The sequence below is a fragment of the Pseudochaenichthys georgianus genome, chromosome 9, assembly GCF_902827115.2.
Source record: "Pseudochaenichthys georgianus chromosome 9, fPseGeo1.2, whole genome shotgun sequence".
Lineage (NCBI taxonomy): Eukaryota > Metazoa > Chordata > Actinopteri > Perciformes > Channichthyidae > Pseudochaenichthys > Pseudochaenichthys georgianus.
Window position 1 is genome coordinate 38,376,440 of NC_047511.1, and position 15,944 is coordinate 38,392,383.

Here is a 15,944-nt window from a genome sequence, read left to right on the forward strand (position 1 = left end):
TTGAAACTTCATCAGCTGATTTAAACAAGCTAAAGCAGAACCAATGTTCACGCCCAGTCTTATTCCTACTTTAGTCACTGAGCACTTTGGTTTTGGAGAGAAGGGCGCATACCGTCAAAATAATAAATGTTTACTAACTGGCATGTTACAAAACTTGCTAGTACACGATAGGAAAAGAAAAAATATCCTGACAAAAAGCACCAGCCAAAACGTCCCCGCTATTAACATCAGACCTAAAAAATCAATCACCGGATATTCTTCCCTGTTCGCCTCTCAGGGCTTCCATAATTTAGGTGACATGATGAGAGAAATGCACAGTAAATTCAGATGTAATGGACTCACTCTTGGCTCTCTTGCCCTCGCGTGTGGCCCACAGGTTGAGCAGCGCAGAGCTCTGCTCCAGCAGCGAGTTGGGATTCTCCACACGGATCTTATTGATGTCATCCACACTGAGCTGAAGCTCTCGCGCCAACTCTGTGGCAAAAATTAGACCGAACAAATCAAGTAAGTGAGATAAATATGTATATAATTTTGGTTGTGGGCCATGCTGTTATACTCTACACAGTCCTTCACAGTATCTCTACCCAGAAGAGGCCATTTGTCCGTCAACAGCTCGGCTCTTGGCAGGAAAACAGGAAATAATTGGTTTCCATTGGCTAGTTGCCATGTTTGAACTTAATTAGCAGCTAGCTAGCCAAGCTTGTCGGACATAAGGTAAACATGGAAAGTTTACAACGAATAAAATCTGATTCAGTCATTGTTTTCTCACCAGCCCAGCTCAGTCCCAATTGTTCTGCAATGACAGCCATCTTCAGCTCCGTCCTCTCCATGGCGCTCATAGATGCTGCACACACCAGACCAAAACTGACAACTTAACATCTGACATCTTTACTTTTGTTACATGTAAATTAAAGGTTGAGATTATCCCTGCATTGCCATACTTATATATATTCAATACAGCATTATAAGAACATGAGCAGGGGCAGTTGTTGGCGGAGTAAGAGCCTCATACCCATAGCAGGTTCATTTAAGGCGCTGTATCTTTCTCTCAAAGCCAGCGGGGTCAGAGTTCGCCTCCGGTCTTCACTCCCAATAATCTGCCAGTCACAAGCAAATCACACTGAAGTCTATCATCTCACAGACAATTATTGTAACTAAACACATTGTACTTTTGGAGCTTTACCTTGATACATGGAGGCATGTTGATGTTGAGGTTACAGAGCACATGTTGGCTGTCCTCATACTTCGTGGACTTGCGCAGGAAAGACAGGAATCCACTGTGCTCTTTACTGCTGTCTCTCAGCTTAGACACAGGGACAAAAGGAAAGCATTAAAGGTACACTGTATGTAGTGGAGACAGTATATTATCAATTGAACAACAAACAATATCAAACTTAGCAAAGATCAGGACACATGGTAATACCTTAACAGAGACAGGAAGTCGGTTATCTCTGAAAGCCTGGAAGCTGAAGCAACGAGGCTGCTGGGTGGCCTTCCTCACTGGCAGCAGGTTACCTGAACACTCAAGGTGAAGCGGCATTCCCTCCATCACCTGCAAGACAGGACACAGGAATTAGCCCACACTACACTACCATTTGACCACATCAGTAATGCTCTGCCTTTCTCACTGGTGGGTAATAAAGTGTTACATTAACACCCTTTAAAACAAGTCGTTTTATTGCCTATTTTATTACGTTAACCCTAACTTAAGTACATTTTTGATAGATTATATTTGTACTTCTAAACATTTGGTCTAGAACACACCCACGTATGCATGAAAAACACACATACACGGCGCAAACCTTGTTGCACTTTTTTTCTATATTGTTCTAAGAAAATAAATAGTGCTTCACGGTAGGTAGATTTGCCTGGTAGTAAATTATTTTTCCTTTTTTAACATAAAAACCGTTATCTAATAAGTTGCATCCAAGTCGTTTTTTACACAATGCTTTTCTCTCTTATTCAAGTAGTTATTTTAATAAGTACATTTACCCCTACTTGAGACAATATATTTGTAAAGTAACAACACTTAGGTACTTTTGTTGTTAAACTCTATAACTGGCCCCTGTTTCTGAACTGACCTCTATGTCTCTGCTGCGAGCCACTTCTGTGAAGTTCTCATGTTGTTCCAGGGTCTTATCCATCTTATCATCGGTCATGCAGTAGCAGCGCAGGCGGCCCTCACGCAGCTCATTCATCTTTGCAAACACCACAAACTTGGCCATGTAGGGTACGGCTGACAGCTCCCTGTAGAGCAGGTTGGCGAAGGAGATGGCCTCCGCAGTCCGAGGACAGTCGGCGAGCCAGAACCTGAGACGGAACAATGACATGGAATCTCAGTGGTGTGGAAACGTCTCATTGTCTAGCTGACTATAGAATGATTTGAGATGGCAAAGTTTTACATTAACCTTAGTGGAGTAATTGTTAATATGATGTGTGTGTTGCCCACTTACCGTGCTGAAACGTTTGTTGTGAAGCTGGCACAGTCTTTAGCATAATTGAGCTTGGTGGTGCCAGTAATGTCTTCCCATTGGGCTGGGGCTGTGCCACCTGGGAATCAGTCAGGATGAGAAAGGGTAAACTGGCTATTCTGGCTAAAGCAACAGTCTCATGGTGCAAGTACAAAATAAGAAAAATAAATGTTCATCCAATTCGGAAATCTCTCTTCATTGCAAATCAGCACTTTTGCCCCCATTAATCTTCACTTGCCATGGAAGGGAGTACACACACACACACACACACACACACACACACACACACACACACACACACACACACACACACACACACACACACACACACACACACACACACACACACACACACACACACACACACACACACACACACACACACACACACACACACACACACAGTACCTATGACTGAGCAGAGCAGACGCAGACTGGTGGTGTCTCCCTCCCCAGCGTCTCGTGGGCTGTCCCTCCAGGACGGGGGCAGGGGGATACGCAGGCCTATGGGTCGGTGAAACTTGCGTCGCCGAGGCTCCACAGTGACCACGGGGCTGAAGTTTGCCTGGTTACCCAGCAGCTTAGCAACCAGCTCATCTGGAACTGGCTGAGCCTGAGGTTGAGAGTGAATGATGGAAAGAGGGGGTACGCAACACAGGCACAGGGTGGTGATATGGTAGAAAAAGGGGATAGGTAATGGAGATTGTAATATGAGATGATGGGAAAAGAAGATGGCAGGTAAAGGGAGACAATGAGAGATCGAGGATAGGGCAATGGACGAAGAAAAGTAAAAGAAAGGACAACCGAATAGGAAAAATTAAAGGGGAAGAGAAAGAGAAAGAAGTCCACAGTGAATAAAATACCTTCTGGTTGGTTTGATCACACGTGGAAAGACAATAGCAACACAACTTTTTTTGTGGCACTTATAACTCCTTTTTATTGTAAAATGTAACAAAGTGTATCAACATGCAGCTTTTACAATTATGAATACAAAATAGATATCAAAGAAAAGGGCACTGTGGTTTTTGACAAGGCCATTCATGACATGATCATTTAAGCAACATTTGAGTTAAATATATATATTCCTAAAAATATGTTAATACAAAATTATGAGCATATCTATTTTACTTACATTCACTATTTTATCTTCGTGTGTGGTCGCATGTTAGTTTACAATACATATTTAGCTTGTCATAAATTCATTCCCGTGTCTAAAGGACAGCAGCTGAAGGTCCATTCATACGACATCTACTACATTTTGGTTTACTCAAACAGATTCTGATATTAGATTTACACGATTCCATCTAATGAATGCATTTCTGACCTATATATTTTAATTATGTTTTTTGTTAAAAACAAATATTAATGCAATCATAGTATTGAACTGGAAAAAATATCTTCACACTGAAAAACAAAGGATAATAAAGTCTTGATATCATGTCAGTAAATATTTAAAAAAATTGTGCACATTCATACAAATATTAAAAACCTTTTAAAACATTTTTTGAAGAAATTTGAAACTGAGATTTGTGCAAAAAAAAAAGGTTCAATGTGACAATTATTTTATGATTGATGCCTGAATTGTTGTAATCTGCAATTTAGCCCCATTATTAAATCTCATTCCAATATATTTTGTTATGGATTTTAGAGCTGTCCGCAACTTGATGTTTTATTTTGAAACAGGATGTCAGGACATCAGATGGTGAGGGTTAAACCTTAAGTGGATTATTGTGTAAAGAGAGTGGTTTCCTATTGTATAATTGAGTGTGGTGCAGTTTGCTAATAAAATATGTATCTTCTTTTGGTGAATATGTTATAGAAAAGGTCAAGACCTGAACAATTTATCCATTCTCTCAAAGGGGTCATAAAGCTTCAACCAACAGTCCCTTTTTATGAGGGACAACACTTCATTCTATAAGGATCTTTTAACACATTTATGACAAAAACACCTCTACAGAGAAAGTATACAGTCATACAAACATGTATTTTGCTTTTCCATCAAGTAATGTTTGACTAACTGTAACAAGGTATCTCAAATGAATGTGTGAAATATAGTAAATACAGGGCTTTGTCAATGAAATAAATATATTAGTGAGAGAGACATCAAGGAAAAAACAAACCATGTCATATCAGCACTAAAGAGCAGTCCACAGTTATATAAAGGTGCCAAGAGCATGCACTGGAAATGTAAAAAGGTCCTCTAAAAATGCAAAAAGCAGAATAAACAAACAAAGGAAAAACGAAATCAGGAAAACTTGGCACAGACGCTGATGTGATCAGGTCATTCCATCAAAGTAACATGCTTTATTCTTCCAGGCAACACAGGCATTAACGATTCTGTCTTTCTTCTCCTTCCTTCTCCTCATCGTCCCATCTCACCTGCAGACCCAGGCGCACTCGTTTGGTGACGGCCGTCTCAGGAAACGTGGCCTGCACCAATGGCACCAGTTTGCTTGTCAGCTGACCTCCCTCTGGTCCAATCAGGTCGCTCTCTTGCTGGACTCGTGACACAACAGCAAAGTAGAGCGGGAAGTCGGTGGAGATGATGCGACGGATCCGCTTCTTCCCGAGCTCCTCCTGACTCTCTAGTTCTGAGGAGAAAAGCGAGGGTTAAACTCTCAGGAAGTGACACCATTCAGTGACAGTTTTTGAAATTTGGCTTTTGAAGTCTTACCCTCATCCATCCCATTGAGGATTGTTTCTAGCACCTCGTCACCGTAGCGATTACGATGTTCTTTCCAGACATTGCCGTTCTCACTCCTCAGCACCACGAGCTCCCGGTCCCCCCGACCCAGAGCAGCAAAGTGAGGGATCTCCACTATCACAGGTCTAAAACACAAAGGGAAACATATTCATCAACAAATGACAATTATGTACTAAATATAACCATCTTAAACGCTCTCAAAGGGCTCTCAAATTGAAATACACCCATATATTATTTATGTTTATAAATAAATACATGTTTTTATCCAAAGCGACTTACATACTCAATACTGTGGACAATCCCCACAGGAGCAATTTGGGGTGAAGTGTCTTGCCCAGGGACACAACGACATGCTGACTGCAGTGGGACTCGAACTTGCTATCCCCCGATTCAAAGTTTCGCGAACTAAGTTCAGCGCACTACCTCACTGAGCCACAGCGTGTGATAGTGTTCATTAATAATGTATGGTATTTTACATTTGTGTATGGTAAATAACACGATGCTATTTATTTGTGGATGAAAGCACTTTGAATTGCACTCAGGCCCGGTTCTACGGGGGTGCATAAGGGTGCACCCTCAGTTGAGTTGTTATGCACCCTCATTTGAAAAATGAAAAGTGAAAAAAAAAAAGAAAAGTGAAAAATATTTCATATATAATAACAATAATAATAATAATAATAGTAGTAATTATAATAATAAGAAGAAGAATATAGTTGAAATTAAATAAATTGTAATTGTGGTTAAATAACATTGTCTGCTGCTTTTATTTGGTCGCAAGTAACGCTATGTCAGGTGCGCGTGACCTGTGCCGCTACGCGTTCGTCATCTGCAAGGTGCTGACACAGCAGTCAATGATGGAACTCAGAAAATGGTTAAAACAACCAGCCCTTATCGCCAGCAGTAACACTGCATCTACTGCAGGTAATAACAGTTCAGATCATGGGGACATTACGTTACCCGCGGCCACTGTCGTGGACAGTCCTCCCGCCCGACTCGCCCACGGAGGCGGAGCAGCCGCAGCCGTCTTCGTTGCCCCAAACACCGCCACCCCGCAAGTGCCAGAGGACCTCGGCAAAGCAGAACCTGCCCAGGTATATTTAAAAAAGTACCCAACTCGCCTGTACAGTGGGGTAAGGCGCTCATTTTCCAGCTCATGGTTTCAAAACAGAGATTGGCTGGAATATTCATGTAAAAAATATGCCATCTTATGAAGCTCAGCGCAAGTTCAGTCAGGAAGACCAATATCCTCTGTCTGTTACACGTCATTTCAATACTCTCTCAATAAGTGATCGGGGGCGTTACTCCCCAGCTAGCCAATCACTTCCCCCCCATTCTCACAAGCCTATCATTGCACCCGCTAACCCCTTTAAATCTGCTCTTCCCTCTCCGTCAGCTGTCATTTCAGGTGGCAACGCGCAACCCTCCTCCACCCCTTCGCCTCCTGTCTCCTAAGACAGGGCCAAGCTAAAACCTTCTCCCCCCCCCCACACCAGACCAAACCACTTATCACCACCACCAGTGTCTAGACCCCGGGGGATTCATCGGAACGGTTTTTCTCCTCCTGATGATCGCCAAACACCATTTAATTCAGTTGATCTGTCAATCACTATTCATTCATATTATGTGTCCCGGTAATAAACATGTATTTCATACATCACGTCTCTCCTGATTGAACTGCTATGCATGTAGACATTTCGGTCTTAAAAGGAGAGTGATTTGTAAAATATCCATAAAGAAAAAGTAAATCTGTTTACAGGTCTGATTCATATGGGTGTTGAGATGTATCCATAGATCTCTTCATTTTGCTCTCAAAGTGCACCAGATTGATGCTTTTAACTTCAATATTTAAAAAAAAGAAGTCATTTTGTTCTGGAACAGGGCCTGATTGCACTTAACATTCATGCATATACAACAAAAAAGATGGTTATAGCCAAATGATAGGTTAAGTGATAATCTCAAGTTTAATGATAAAAGTATTTGAAAAAAAAAATAAAAATTATTTCTATACATTATTTTCTCATGTGCAATAGTAATTGTAATGTTTTGTTACTGGATAATTCAGCATATCATGTAATTAATTAGATTTTCATTAATTGACAGCCCTAATAAGATTCATTGTGTTTTTAGAGGAGGATATTTCCAGTCTCCTCACCCCAGGAACTGCATCCCGGCGGGCCCCAGGGAGATGATCCGGCTGGCCAGCCCCTCTCCCTCCACCAGCGGAGGGGGGCTGGTCAGCTTCTGCGGCTTCACCAGGCGGCAGGTGATGCGGGTCGGTGCGGCACAGGTCCGCGGGGGGATGATCACACGCAGACCGTTATGCCTGCTGCCTCGCATCGAGCCGCCACGAGCATCGACCATAAAACTGACCAGGAAACTGCAAAATGTAAATGGACAAACATCGAGACAATTAGAATCAGAAATAGGTTTATTACCAGGTAGGTTTACACATACGAGGAATTTGACTTGGTGTCGTGGTGCATACATAAAAGTAAAACAAGAATTAAAAAAACAGGTAGAGAACTAGAAAAATATTTAAAATAATACAAAATATAGTAAAATATATTTACATTGCAATGGAAAGGAATAAAAATCAGCAGTAATAAAAAAAATAAGAAAACAGATATTGTTGTACATTGTGTGCATCGTGTTAATTGCCGGATCAGATATTAGAGAGGGATTCAGTGAAATAAAAATATGTGCTGACCCTGTGTGTATGGGACTAGCGACTGGGCTGACGTTGTCTGACGTCTCAGTCGCTGGGCTGCTGGGAATCAGGGAGTCATCGTCGTATTCTTTGGGCAGTGGAAGAGGAGTGTGTTGCTAAAACAGAAGGAAAGACAAACTCTTCAGAACAAAAGAAAACAGTGACAGATCATCTTTAAATGAACCAAACCTGTGCTATTCAAAAACGTCTCACATATGTTTAATAAAGTTAATATTGAAAGGGACATGATGAGAAATTGTGTATTCGTCCTGCATTTTAAAGTGGATATGGAGAAGGTACTTCAATAACCTTCATAAAACCTCTAAAGAAGTATTCTCATTTTCATGATCATGTTATAAAGAGGGTTGACCTTAAAAAAAAATCATCAATTTGAGGTTTAGATTAAAATGTGAGTTTAGTCCAAGTCCATTAATCACAACCCTTCAGATGATAAAATCACTTAAATGAACAAAGTAGTCTTGAAAGTGAATTGCTGGTTCTTGACCTTTGAAATAGTAGTTTAACTAAAACACATAACTTTAACTTAAGGTTCAGTTACACGCCTTTTTTTCTGGTATTTCAACCGCATATGGTCTTTATCAAAGAGTTGCTCACTAACCCATTGCACGACTCCAAAGACCACTTCGCAAATGTATTCCACTGATATCAATTATATGTTAGTATATATTATATATATGAATAATATTAAATGCTCTAAACTTTGGAAAGGACTAGTAAGTTGACCCTGGGCAAAAGGGGTACTCCACCTGCTAATTCATTCCAGGCCCACAGGAGCAAGCTTTGCAAACTGGTAAACCTTGAAAGCATAAATCTGTTAAGGTAGGTTTAATAAAATATGTTACGTTGCATTATGGGAAATAAGTGTTCTTGAACTGTTACCCATACAAAGTATTAACAACTATTTTATCGTTAAACTATGTTTCTTCCAAGTGCCTTAACTTGATTGGAGTGCAGTGCTACATTTCTGGAGTAACTCTGCAGTTCGTCACTAATGCCGCTCTGATCAGTACCTGATCCATCTCGTGTTCTTTCAGGATAACGGTCTCCGGAGAGACCCGGGGGATCCTGGGAATGGCTGGGGAGTAATTCCTGTTGTAGTAAAAGAGAAAAACACAAGTGAGATTGAGGAAGTTCTTTAAATCTCCTCCCAAGTGCTCATCCCTGGTGTTTAGTTAGTGTTTATGGTGCATCCCCCTCTATCCTTCCACCAAGCCGGCAGCTTGTGGCTACCAGCTTGGTCTCTGGCTTGTTTCCCCGCCCAGCCCCCCTTACGCTGAGCCCAGCCCTCTCTCGTACTCCAGTGATTTCTTGGGAGAGAGGAAATCGTCATCATGGTCTTTCATGTCATCCATCTTCATGTACCTGGCCCCTTCGGTCCCCAAGAGCTCCTCTCCTTCAGAGAACAACATGCCAAAGAGAGCGAACAGATCGGGTCAGGTTGGAAACAGCAAAACAGAGAAACAGAGAAAGAAGAGAACAAGGCTGTTAGCCCGGGTTTGAAGGGGGGGGGGGGGTTCGGAGATGGCTCTGTGATTCAGGTGTTCGACTGGTGAGATGAGACATTAGTGAAGATGCTCTCTACACTGAGCTTCTTACAGTTCGGCAAAGTAAGCACAGACTTACATAACGCCAGAAACTTAAAAAAAATACATCAGGTACAAAATCCAAACAGCAGGTCACTGTAATCAGCTATAGTCTCAGAGTCCAACACTTTTCATTCAGAATCCCAAACATTACTACATTAAAACAAGAGAGGACACCTTACACATGTAGTCCCACAAACAGACACAACAGCATACAGACACTATCTCATTCCAAAACACTGTTCGTAAGAAACAGTAATACACATAACCAAAGTACAAGCTGTTCTCCTTTAACAGTACAACTCGATGTGAGCAGAGGTGGGTTTACTTACCCCTTAACACATGCGGTAATATTCAAGAATTCACCAGAAGTGTGTAATAGTTTGAGACCGTCCCAGCTCAGCGAGTGTGTGCGTGGGCTTCTGTCAGCGGTCGAGAGGCAAATTGTCGTAGGTGTCATTACTCTATGCCCGACTCCGAGTGCACTTCCCACAGGTTTAATACGAGTCAGCTCGTGTCCTGGATAGTCTCTGTGTTGTGTGCCGTGTGTGTGTAGGCGAAGTGTTCCCACATACAAGCCTGTGCATCAGATAAGCTGCAAATATCATTTCACAGCAGCCGTTATGAAATGTGTCTTCAAGGCAACGTCTCTGCTACTTTCTATATTTAGAGCAAAGGTGACAAACTGTCGGTTAAATTATCAGGGGACTAAAAATATCAAGACATAAAGTCCTCCGATATCATTGTCAGTGGTGTTGTCAACGTCATTACATGTTACCGTGGCAATAAGTGCTTTTTGAGGTGATGCATACACACGCTGTGAGCTGACACATCACCTTTTGAGTTGATATGTAGAACTTGTTAGCTAAGAGTTATACGTCGATACAACTCAAAGATATTATCATTGTTATTTCTCTGTCCACCTGATGGTTGGAAGTCCAATATTCACTCTCCTTTCTGCTCTGCTTTTGCTCTCCACAAACTCCAGAGGGATTTGTCTGAAAACAGCAGCCTGTACTGCTACTATAAAAGCCTCGAGAGTGATACGAGAAAAGTAATGTTTCGGGTCGTAAAAACCAAGACAATTAGCTGAAAACCATTATAATCCTGAGCTGAAAGTAAACGATGATTCGCTGTGAGTTCATCACTACATGTGACTCTTTTGAGATACAAGAAGTCACATAATCAATTGTAAAAGCAAACATTGAAGCCAATTCATTTTGAACAAATACAGTTGGAACGGCAGGAACTCAAGATGATTGACAAGTGAAGACATGTCAAAGCTAGGATAGCACTACATGTCTATTTAAAGCTCACAGGGCTGATTTTAAATGTTTTAATTAAAGATGTGTTAAATTATTAATACCTTATATAGGTGTACAATGTATTGACTGACTGAAATCACAACTTAGAGGAAGAAAAGACACCTGCAGAGTGAGAGGATGAGGGTGTTATTCAAGGGACAGATAAAGGTTACAGACATGGGTGCTATGGGTGCATGCCAATGAGAAACCAGAGCCACCATCACAGTGAGCGCCACTACAGAGGGAACGAGAGAGAGAGCTTGAAATGGAGCCACACACTTTAGTACAACAACCTATGAATGCCGCACGAAGATAGAAGGAGACATTCATACCTAATGTTAGCTGTGCAACTCCTAAAAAAGGGCAAAAGGAATCGGAAAATAATGAATATTTATGTGACTAGGTAACGCATCATAAAATCAGCCTCGTAAACAGGAAGTAATGTTTAGATAACATCAACGTAGTCGATCAAACATTGTTTCCGACTGTTTTTATGTGTTTTTTTATATTTATAGATCTCTACCTTCATCCTCTGACACGTCCAGGATCTCGTCCACTGTTTCTGGGAAGCTCATGCGATGTTTCTCTGTGGTCGTCTGCACACGGGGAAGAGGGAGGAACAATTGTAAATACAGCGTAAAAGTATTTAGTGTTTTTATTTACATCGACACAATGAATACAAAATTCATACAATGACTTTCTCTTCCTTCTTTTTTTAGCATAAATAACAGTTTTCACACGGTATTGAAGTATTAGCCGAGATTAAACAAAACAACAAAAAAGTGACAATATTTATTCAACCCAAAATGTATGTAAATGTGAACAAACCAATCAAAAATGAGAATAATTCTGCACTCCAAGGTAAGAAAACATGGAGAAACCACAGAAGAAGATTCACTTAAAGAGGCACTCATCTATTTCGCTACTTCCAGGTCCGTAACTGGGTTAAACTAAACAACCCTTCCTTCCCCAATATCCCTCCGGATTCAATAATTGACTCAATTCTGGACTCGAACAACCGAAAAAGGTTTGATTTCAAGAATTTACAATTCCATCTCCCGTCTCACAGAAACATCTCTTGGTAAAATCAAACAAGACTGGGAAGAGGAACCAGTGTTGTAGTCAAGTCACCAATTCACGAGTCCAAGTCACCCTCGAGTCACCACTCTTCGAGTCCGAGTCCAAGTCCGAGTCACCAAGGGAGAGTTGTAGTCGAGTCCGAGTCCAAGTCCGAGTCACCCAAGGAGTGTCCAAGTCGAGTCCGAGTCCGAGTCATCATTACCTGTGTTCGAGTCCGAGTCCAATTCCGAGTCACTTAAGAAGAGTCCAAGTCAAGTCCGAGTCACAAGTCTTCATGTATTAATCTTCGTGGATATATGTTTTGAAATGTAGCTGCTCCTCTACATTGCTGTTATCCTGTCAATTGAACTGCTGTGAAGCGAGTTTGGCTACAATTCTTGTAATAGGTGCTATACAAAAGCTTATTTCTAATATTATTATTATTATTATATATAAATAAACTATATTTAAAATGAGTTACCTTTTAGAGAAGTGATTATATTTGTATGCCAATATTTTCCTATGGTAAAGTTTTCGTTTTGCACTTTTATTTTGATAGTAATAAGATTGGGACTCTTATTTTGAAGGAACTTTTACGGGTTAAATCAGTTTACCGATAAAGATTTAGCCCCAGAAAGCACATGGCTACTTAGCATGCAAAATGATGTCATTATGCATGTTAAGTAGCCATGTGCTTTCGTGTTATCGGCTGAATCTTTATTTATTGATTAGATCACGTTACTCTGATGATAGTGTTCAAGACAGCCTATATGTCTGAACTCGACCCTTAGAGTAATGTGTTACGGAGCCTTCTCTTCTATATTGTTTCCACATAACGAGCATTTTGCTGCTCTTTTCCAATGTGGAAGCAGAATGTGTGAAAGCATACAGCACGATGCGGGGTGTGTCTGTAGACATCTCTAGACTGGAACAGCGGGGCCCAGTACGTGAACTCGCCATACAGGAGGACATCAGACTCCAGAGAAAATGTGCTCGAGTCCGAGTCCAAGTCGGAGCGTCAATGTACGAGTCGAGTCCAGTCATCGTGGGGGGGGGGGAATTCACGAGTCCGAGTCCGAGTCCAAGTCATCCTGTGCGAGAATTCACGAGTCCAAGTCCGAGTCGCGTCAATCAGTGCGCGAGTCCGAGTCAAGTCACGAGTCCCGAAAATCGGCACTCAAGTCCGACTCGAGTCCGAGTCCAGGACTCGAGTACTCCATCTCTGAGAGGAACTAGTCCAAGCTATAGATGATGAGGTCTGGGATGGCGCATTATCGAGAGTGAACAATAGTACGTCCTGTTCCAGGCTCAATCTTATACAACTAAAAGTTGTCCACCGTATCTATTACACCAACTCAAAATATACCCTAATGTCACGATACCTGTAACAGCTGTCACACGTCACCAGCAAACATGACTCATATGTTTTGGTCTTGTCCTCGCCTACAAGGATACGGGACAAGCACCTTGCTGAGGCCTTGGACGTGGTACTAACACCATGTGCAGAAACTGCCATTTTTGGAGTACTACCTGGCGACCGAATGATGAGGAGGAAAACTAAGGACAGTATAGCCTTTGCATCTATTTTAGCACGTAGAAGAATACTCCTAGAATGGAAATCTTCAATACCACCTAACGCATCTCTATGGCTCAAAGATCTAATGATGTACCTGAACTTGGAGAAGATTAAATATAACCCGAGGGGCTCTTCAAAACTATTTGAATCTGTCTGGGGCTCTGCGATAGCCTACATAGCTGAACTTAAGACACTAAATTAAGAAGAACGGGGGGAACTATGAATGTATGTTTGTTTTTTTCTTTATATACATGTACGTAGTAAGTACGTGTATGTATGTAGGTATGTACATATATATATGTGTATGTGTATATGTGGGTATACACATATATATTATTCTTATTATTCTTTATTTGCTTATCTATTCATTATTTTTATATATCATCTTTTACATTACTTTATTTTTACCTATATATGTATCTATTTATTGACTTTACTAGCTAGGACCGGGAGGGGGGGGAGGGGAGGGGGGAAAGGGAAACATATGGACTGTATAAATGTAAATTCATTGTGCCTGACTCAATTAAAAAAGAAAGAATAAAAAGATTCACTTAAAGAAAGTATAGTGTGTGATCATGCTAAACAGAGTAAGGCAGTAACACTAGCACCACTGCTAGTGTTACAAACCTCATTGTAATAATAAAAGTAAAGTAATGGTGGATTTTTGGAGTAAGTAATATGTTTAATCTGATACAGATGAGTGAAAATGCGTTTATTATTGATTCACTGAATATAACTGACTTTGAGTTGTGATGCTCTGCAGATCTGGAACAAGCTTTCTGAGAATCTGAAAACCTTGCTCTTTAATGCTGCTTTTATTTTTTTATAATTTATCTCTGATTTATCGTTGGGCTTCAGCACTTCTTGCAGCATTATGTGTATTTACAATGTCGATTTTCAACTAATTTCCATCTCTTCTATGAGCTGTCTTTTTGTTCAATTTATTCTGTGTTTAATATTATGTGTTATTTCCATTGTAAAGCCGTTTGAATTGCCTTTGAGTCTGAAATGTGCTCTATAAATAAACTGTAACCGTATTTCAAGGGGAGTGTGAAGCCCACATAAAGCCAGTACTGTAAACAGAGCACAGTCCAATTCTAAACTTCTCACCATGGAAACCGTCTCCTCTGTGACGAGCTTCAGGACATCGATGACAGAGATGTAGCCCAACCTCTTAGCAATGGCCAGCGCTGACGTCCCATTCTGACGGACAGAGAGGAGCGCATGGATCAGATGTCTGAACGACAACACTTTATGAATGGCTTTTCAGATGGGAGGTGCGTTCATGCTCACGGTCGTGGTCTCGTTGGGCAGAGCGGCGTGCTTCAGCAGCAGCGTCACGATGTCCGTGTGTCCCTGCTGCGCCGCCTGGTGCAGAGGAGTGTAACCCAGCTGGAAAACAGAATACATTTATTCTTACTCGTATAATGTACGAATAGTTTTACAGATACAACGTTAAGAATGAACTTTTTTAATTATGTAATACAGCTGGTCACAAACAAACCTTTTAAAACCAATATCAGTATAACGGACACATGTGTTATGAATACAGCTGAAACAATTAGATGATTAACAGACAATTAATGAGTAACAATTTAAATAATTAAATGTATTTGTTTGAGTAATCTAAAAGCAGAAATTGACAGCTACTAGTTTCTAAAAAATATATATATTTGGTGGTTTTCTTGGTCGTCTATGATGACAAAAGGAATTGTAATATGTCAGCTTGGGCTCGAGGGACTTGTTTGACTATGTTAATTACATTTTCACAAAAAAAGCTAAATCAAGAAAGCCGTTAGAATGCCAGTTGTTATGAAGCCAGATGCATCGTGTTAAACTAGACATGCCTAAGTGGCTATGGTTGTCTTTATTCCTTATTTATTAGTACAATAAAATCAGATGGTGTGTTGTTCTGACACATAAGCAAATATTCTTTCTTTGAAATTACAGACAGAAAATCAATCTGCTACTCAATAATAAATACACTTATCAGCTGTTGCCCTACATATAACATTACTCATTCAAATTAAAGCACCTGAAATGAACTCCAGTCCAGTACATTAAACTTTAGAGAGGCAATATCTTCTCATTCCTATAAATCATTATTAATAGCGTTCTTTGGGGAGAGCCCTGCATAACGGTTAACTGTGTAATGTGGTGTAATCGTGTTTCCTGGTGAGGGAATCAGACGGTAGCTGCGTGACTCATGCCCGACTCTTTTAGCTGTAGTTTTATCTGAAACCAGAGGGAGGCACTCACCCTTGTTTTGCTGTTGACGTTGGCTTGTTGCTGCAGGAGGAACTTCACCATCTTGATGTTGCCATAGTGACACGCCACATGGAGGGGGGTGTAGCCCATCTGAAGGAGAGAGATTAAAGTAAAAATCATAACTTTTGTGTCTTAATGACCTTTTCATTTGAATATATTATGTAGATTTGATCCTAAAATAGTTCATGAATATTGTATTATGTTATGGTTCAAATCAACGCTGTAAAATCATTTTGAGAACAGAGCAGAAA

General features: G+C 40.7%; 1 protein-coding gene across 9 annotated transcripts in view; it reads right to left on the minus strand.

Moving 5' to 3' along the window:
* ank1a (ankyrin 1, erythrocytic a) overlaps window positions 1-15,944 on the minus strand; it is a 95,281-nt gene that overhangs the window by 16,379 nt on the left and 62,958 nt on the right. For 7 of the 9 annotated variants that reach the window (XM_034090993.2, XM_071204418.1, XM_034090992.2 and 4 more), the window contains exons 19-37: window positions 15,685-15,783; window positions 14,719-14,817; window positions 14,536-14,628; window positions 11,314-11,386; window positions 11,123-11,143; window positions 9,176-9,296; window positions 8,914-8,992; window positions 7,883-7,998; window positions 7,328-7,552; window positions 5,146-5,300; window positions 4,851-5,062; window positions 2,880-3,084; window positions 2,454-2,550; window positions 2,082-2,310; window positions 1,424-1,552; window positions 1,184-1,303; window positions 1,013-1,097; window positions 770-844; window positions 343-474 (exon numbers count right to left, since the gene is read on the minus strand). In XM_034090993.2, coding sequence (XP_033946884.1) covers window positions 343-474; window positions 770-844; window positions 1,013-1,097; window positions 1,184-1,303; window positions 1,424-1,552; window positions 2,082-2,310; window positions 2,454-2,550; window positions 2,880-3,084; window positions 4,851-5,062; window positions 5,146-5,300; window positions 7,328-7,552; window positions 7,883-7,998; window positions 8,914-8,992; window positions 9,176-9,296; window positions 11,123-11,143; window positions 11,314-11,386; window positions 14,536-14,628; window positions 14,719-14,817; window positions 15,685-15,783 — 2,365 coding nt within the window. The remainder of the gene's footprint in view (window positions 1-342; window positions 475-769; window positions 845-1,012; window positions 1,098-1,183; window positions 1,304-1,423; window positions 1,553-2,081; window positions 2,311-2,453; window positions 2,551-2,879; window positions 3,085-4,850; window positions 5,063-5,145; window positions 5,301-7,327; window positions 7,553-7,882; window positions 7,999-8,913; window positions 8,993-9,175; window positions 9,297-11,122; window positions 11,144-11,313; window positions 11,387-14,535; window positions 14,629-14,718; window positions 14,818-15,684; window positions 15,784-15,944) is intronic. The other 2 variants (XM_034090990.2, XM_034090989.2) reach the window with 2 other exon arrangements.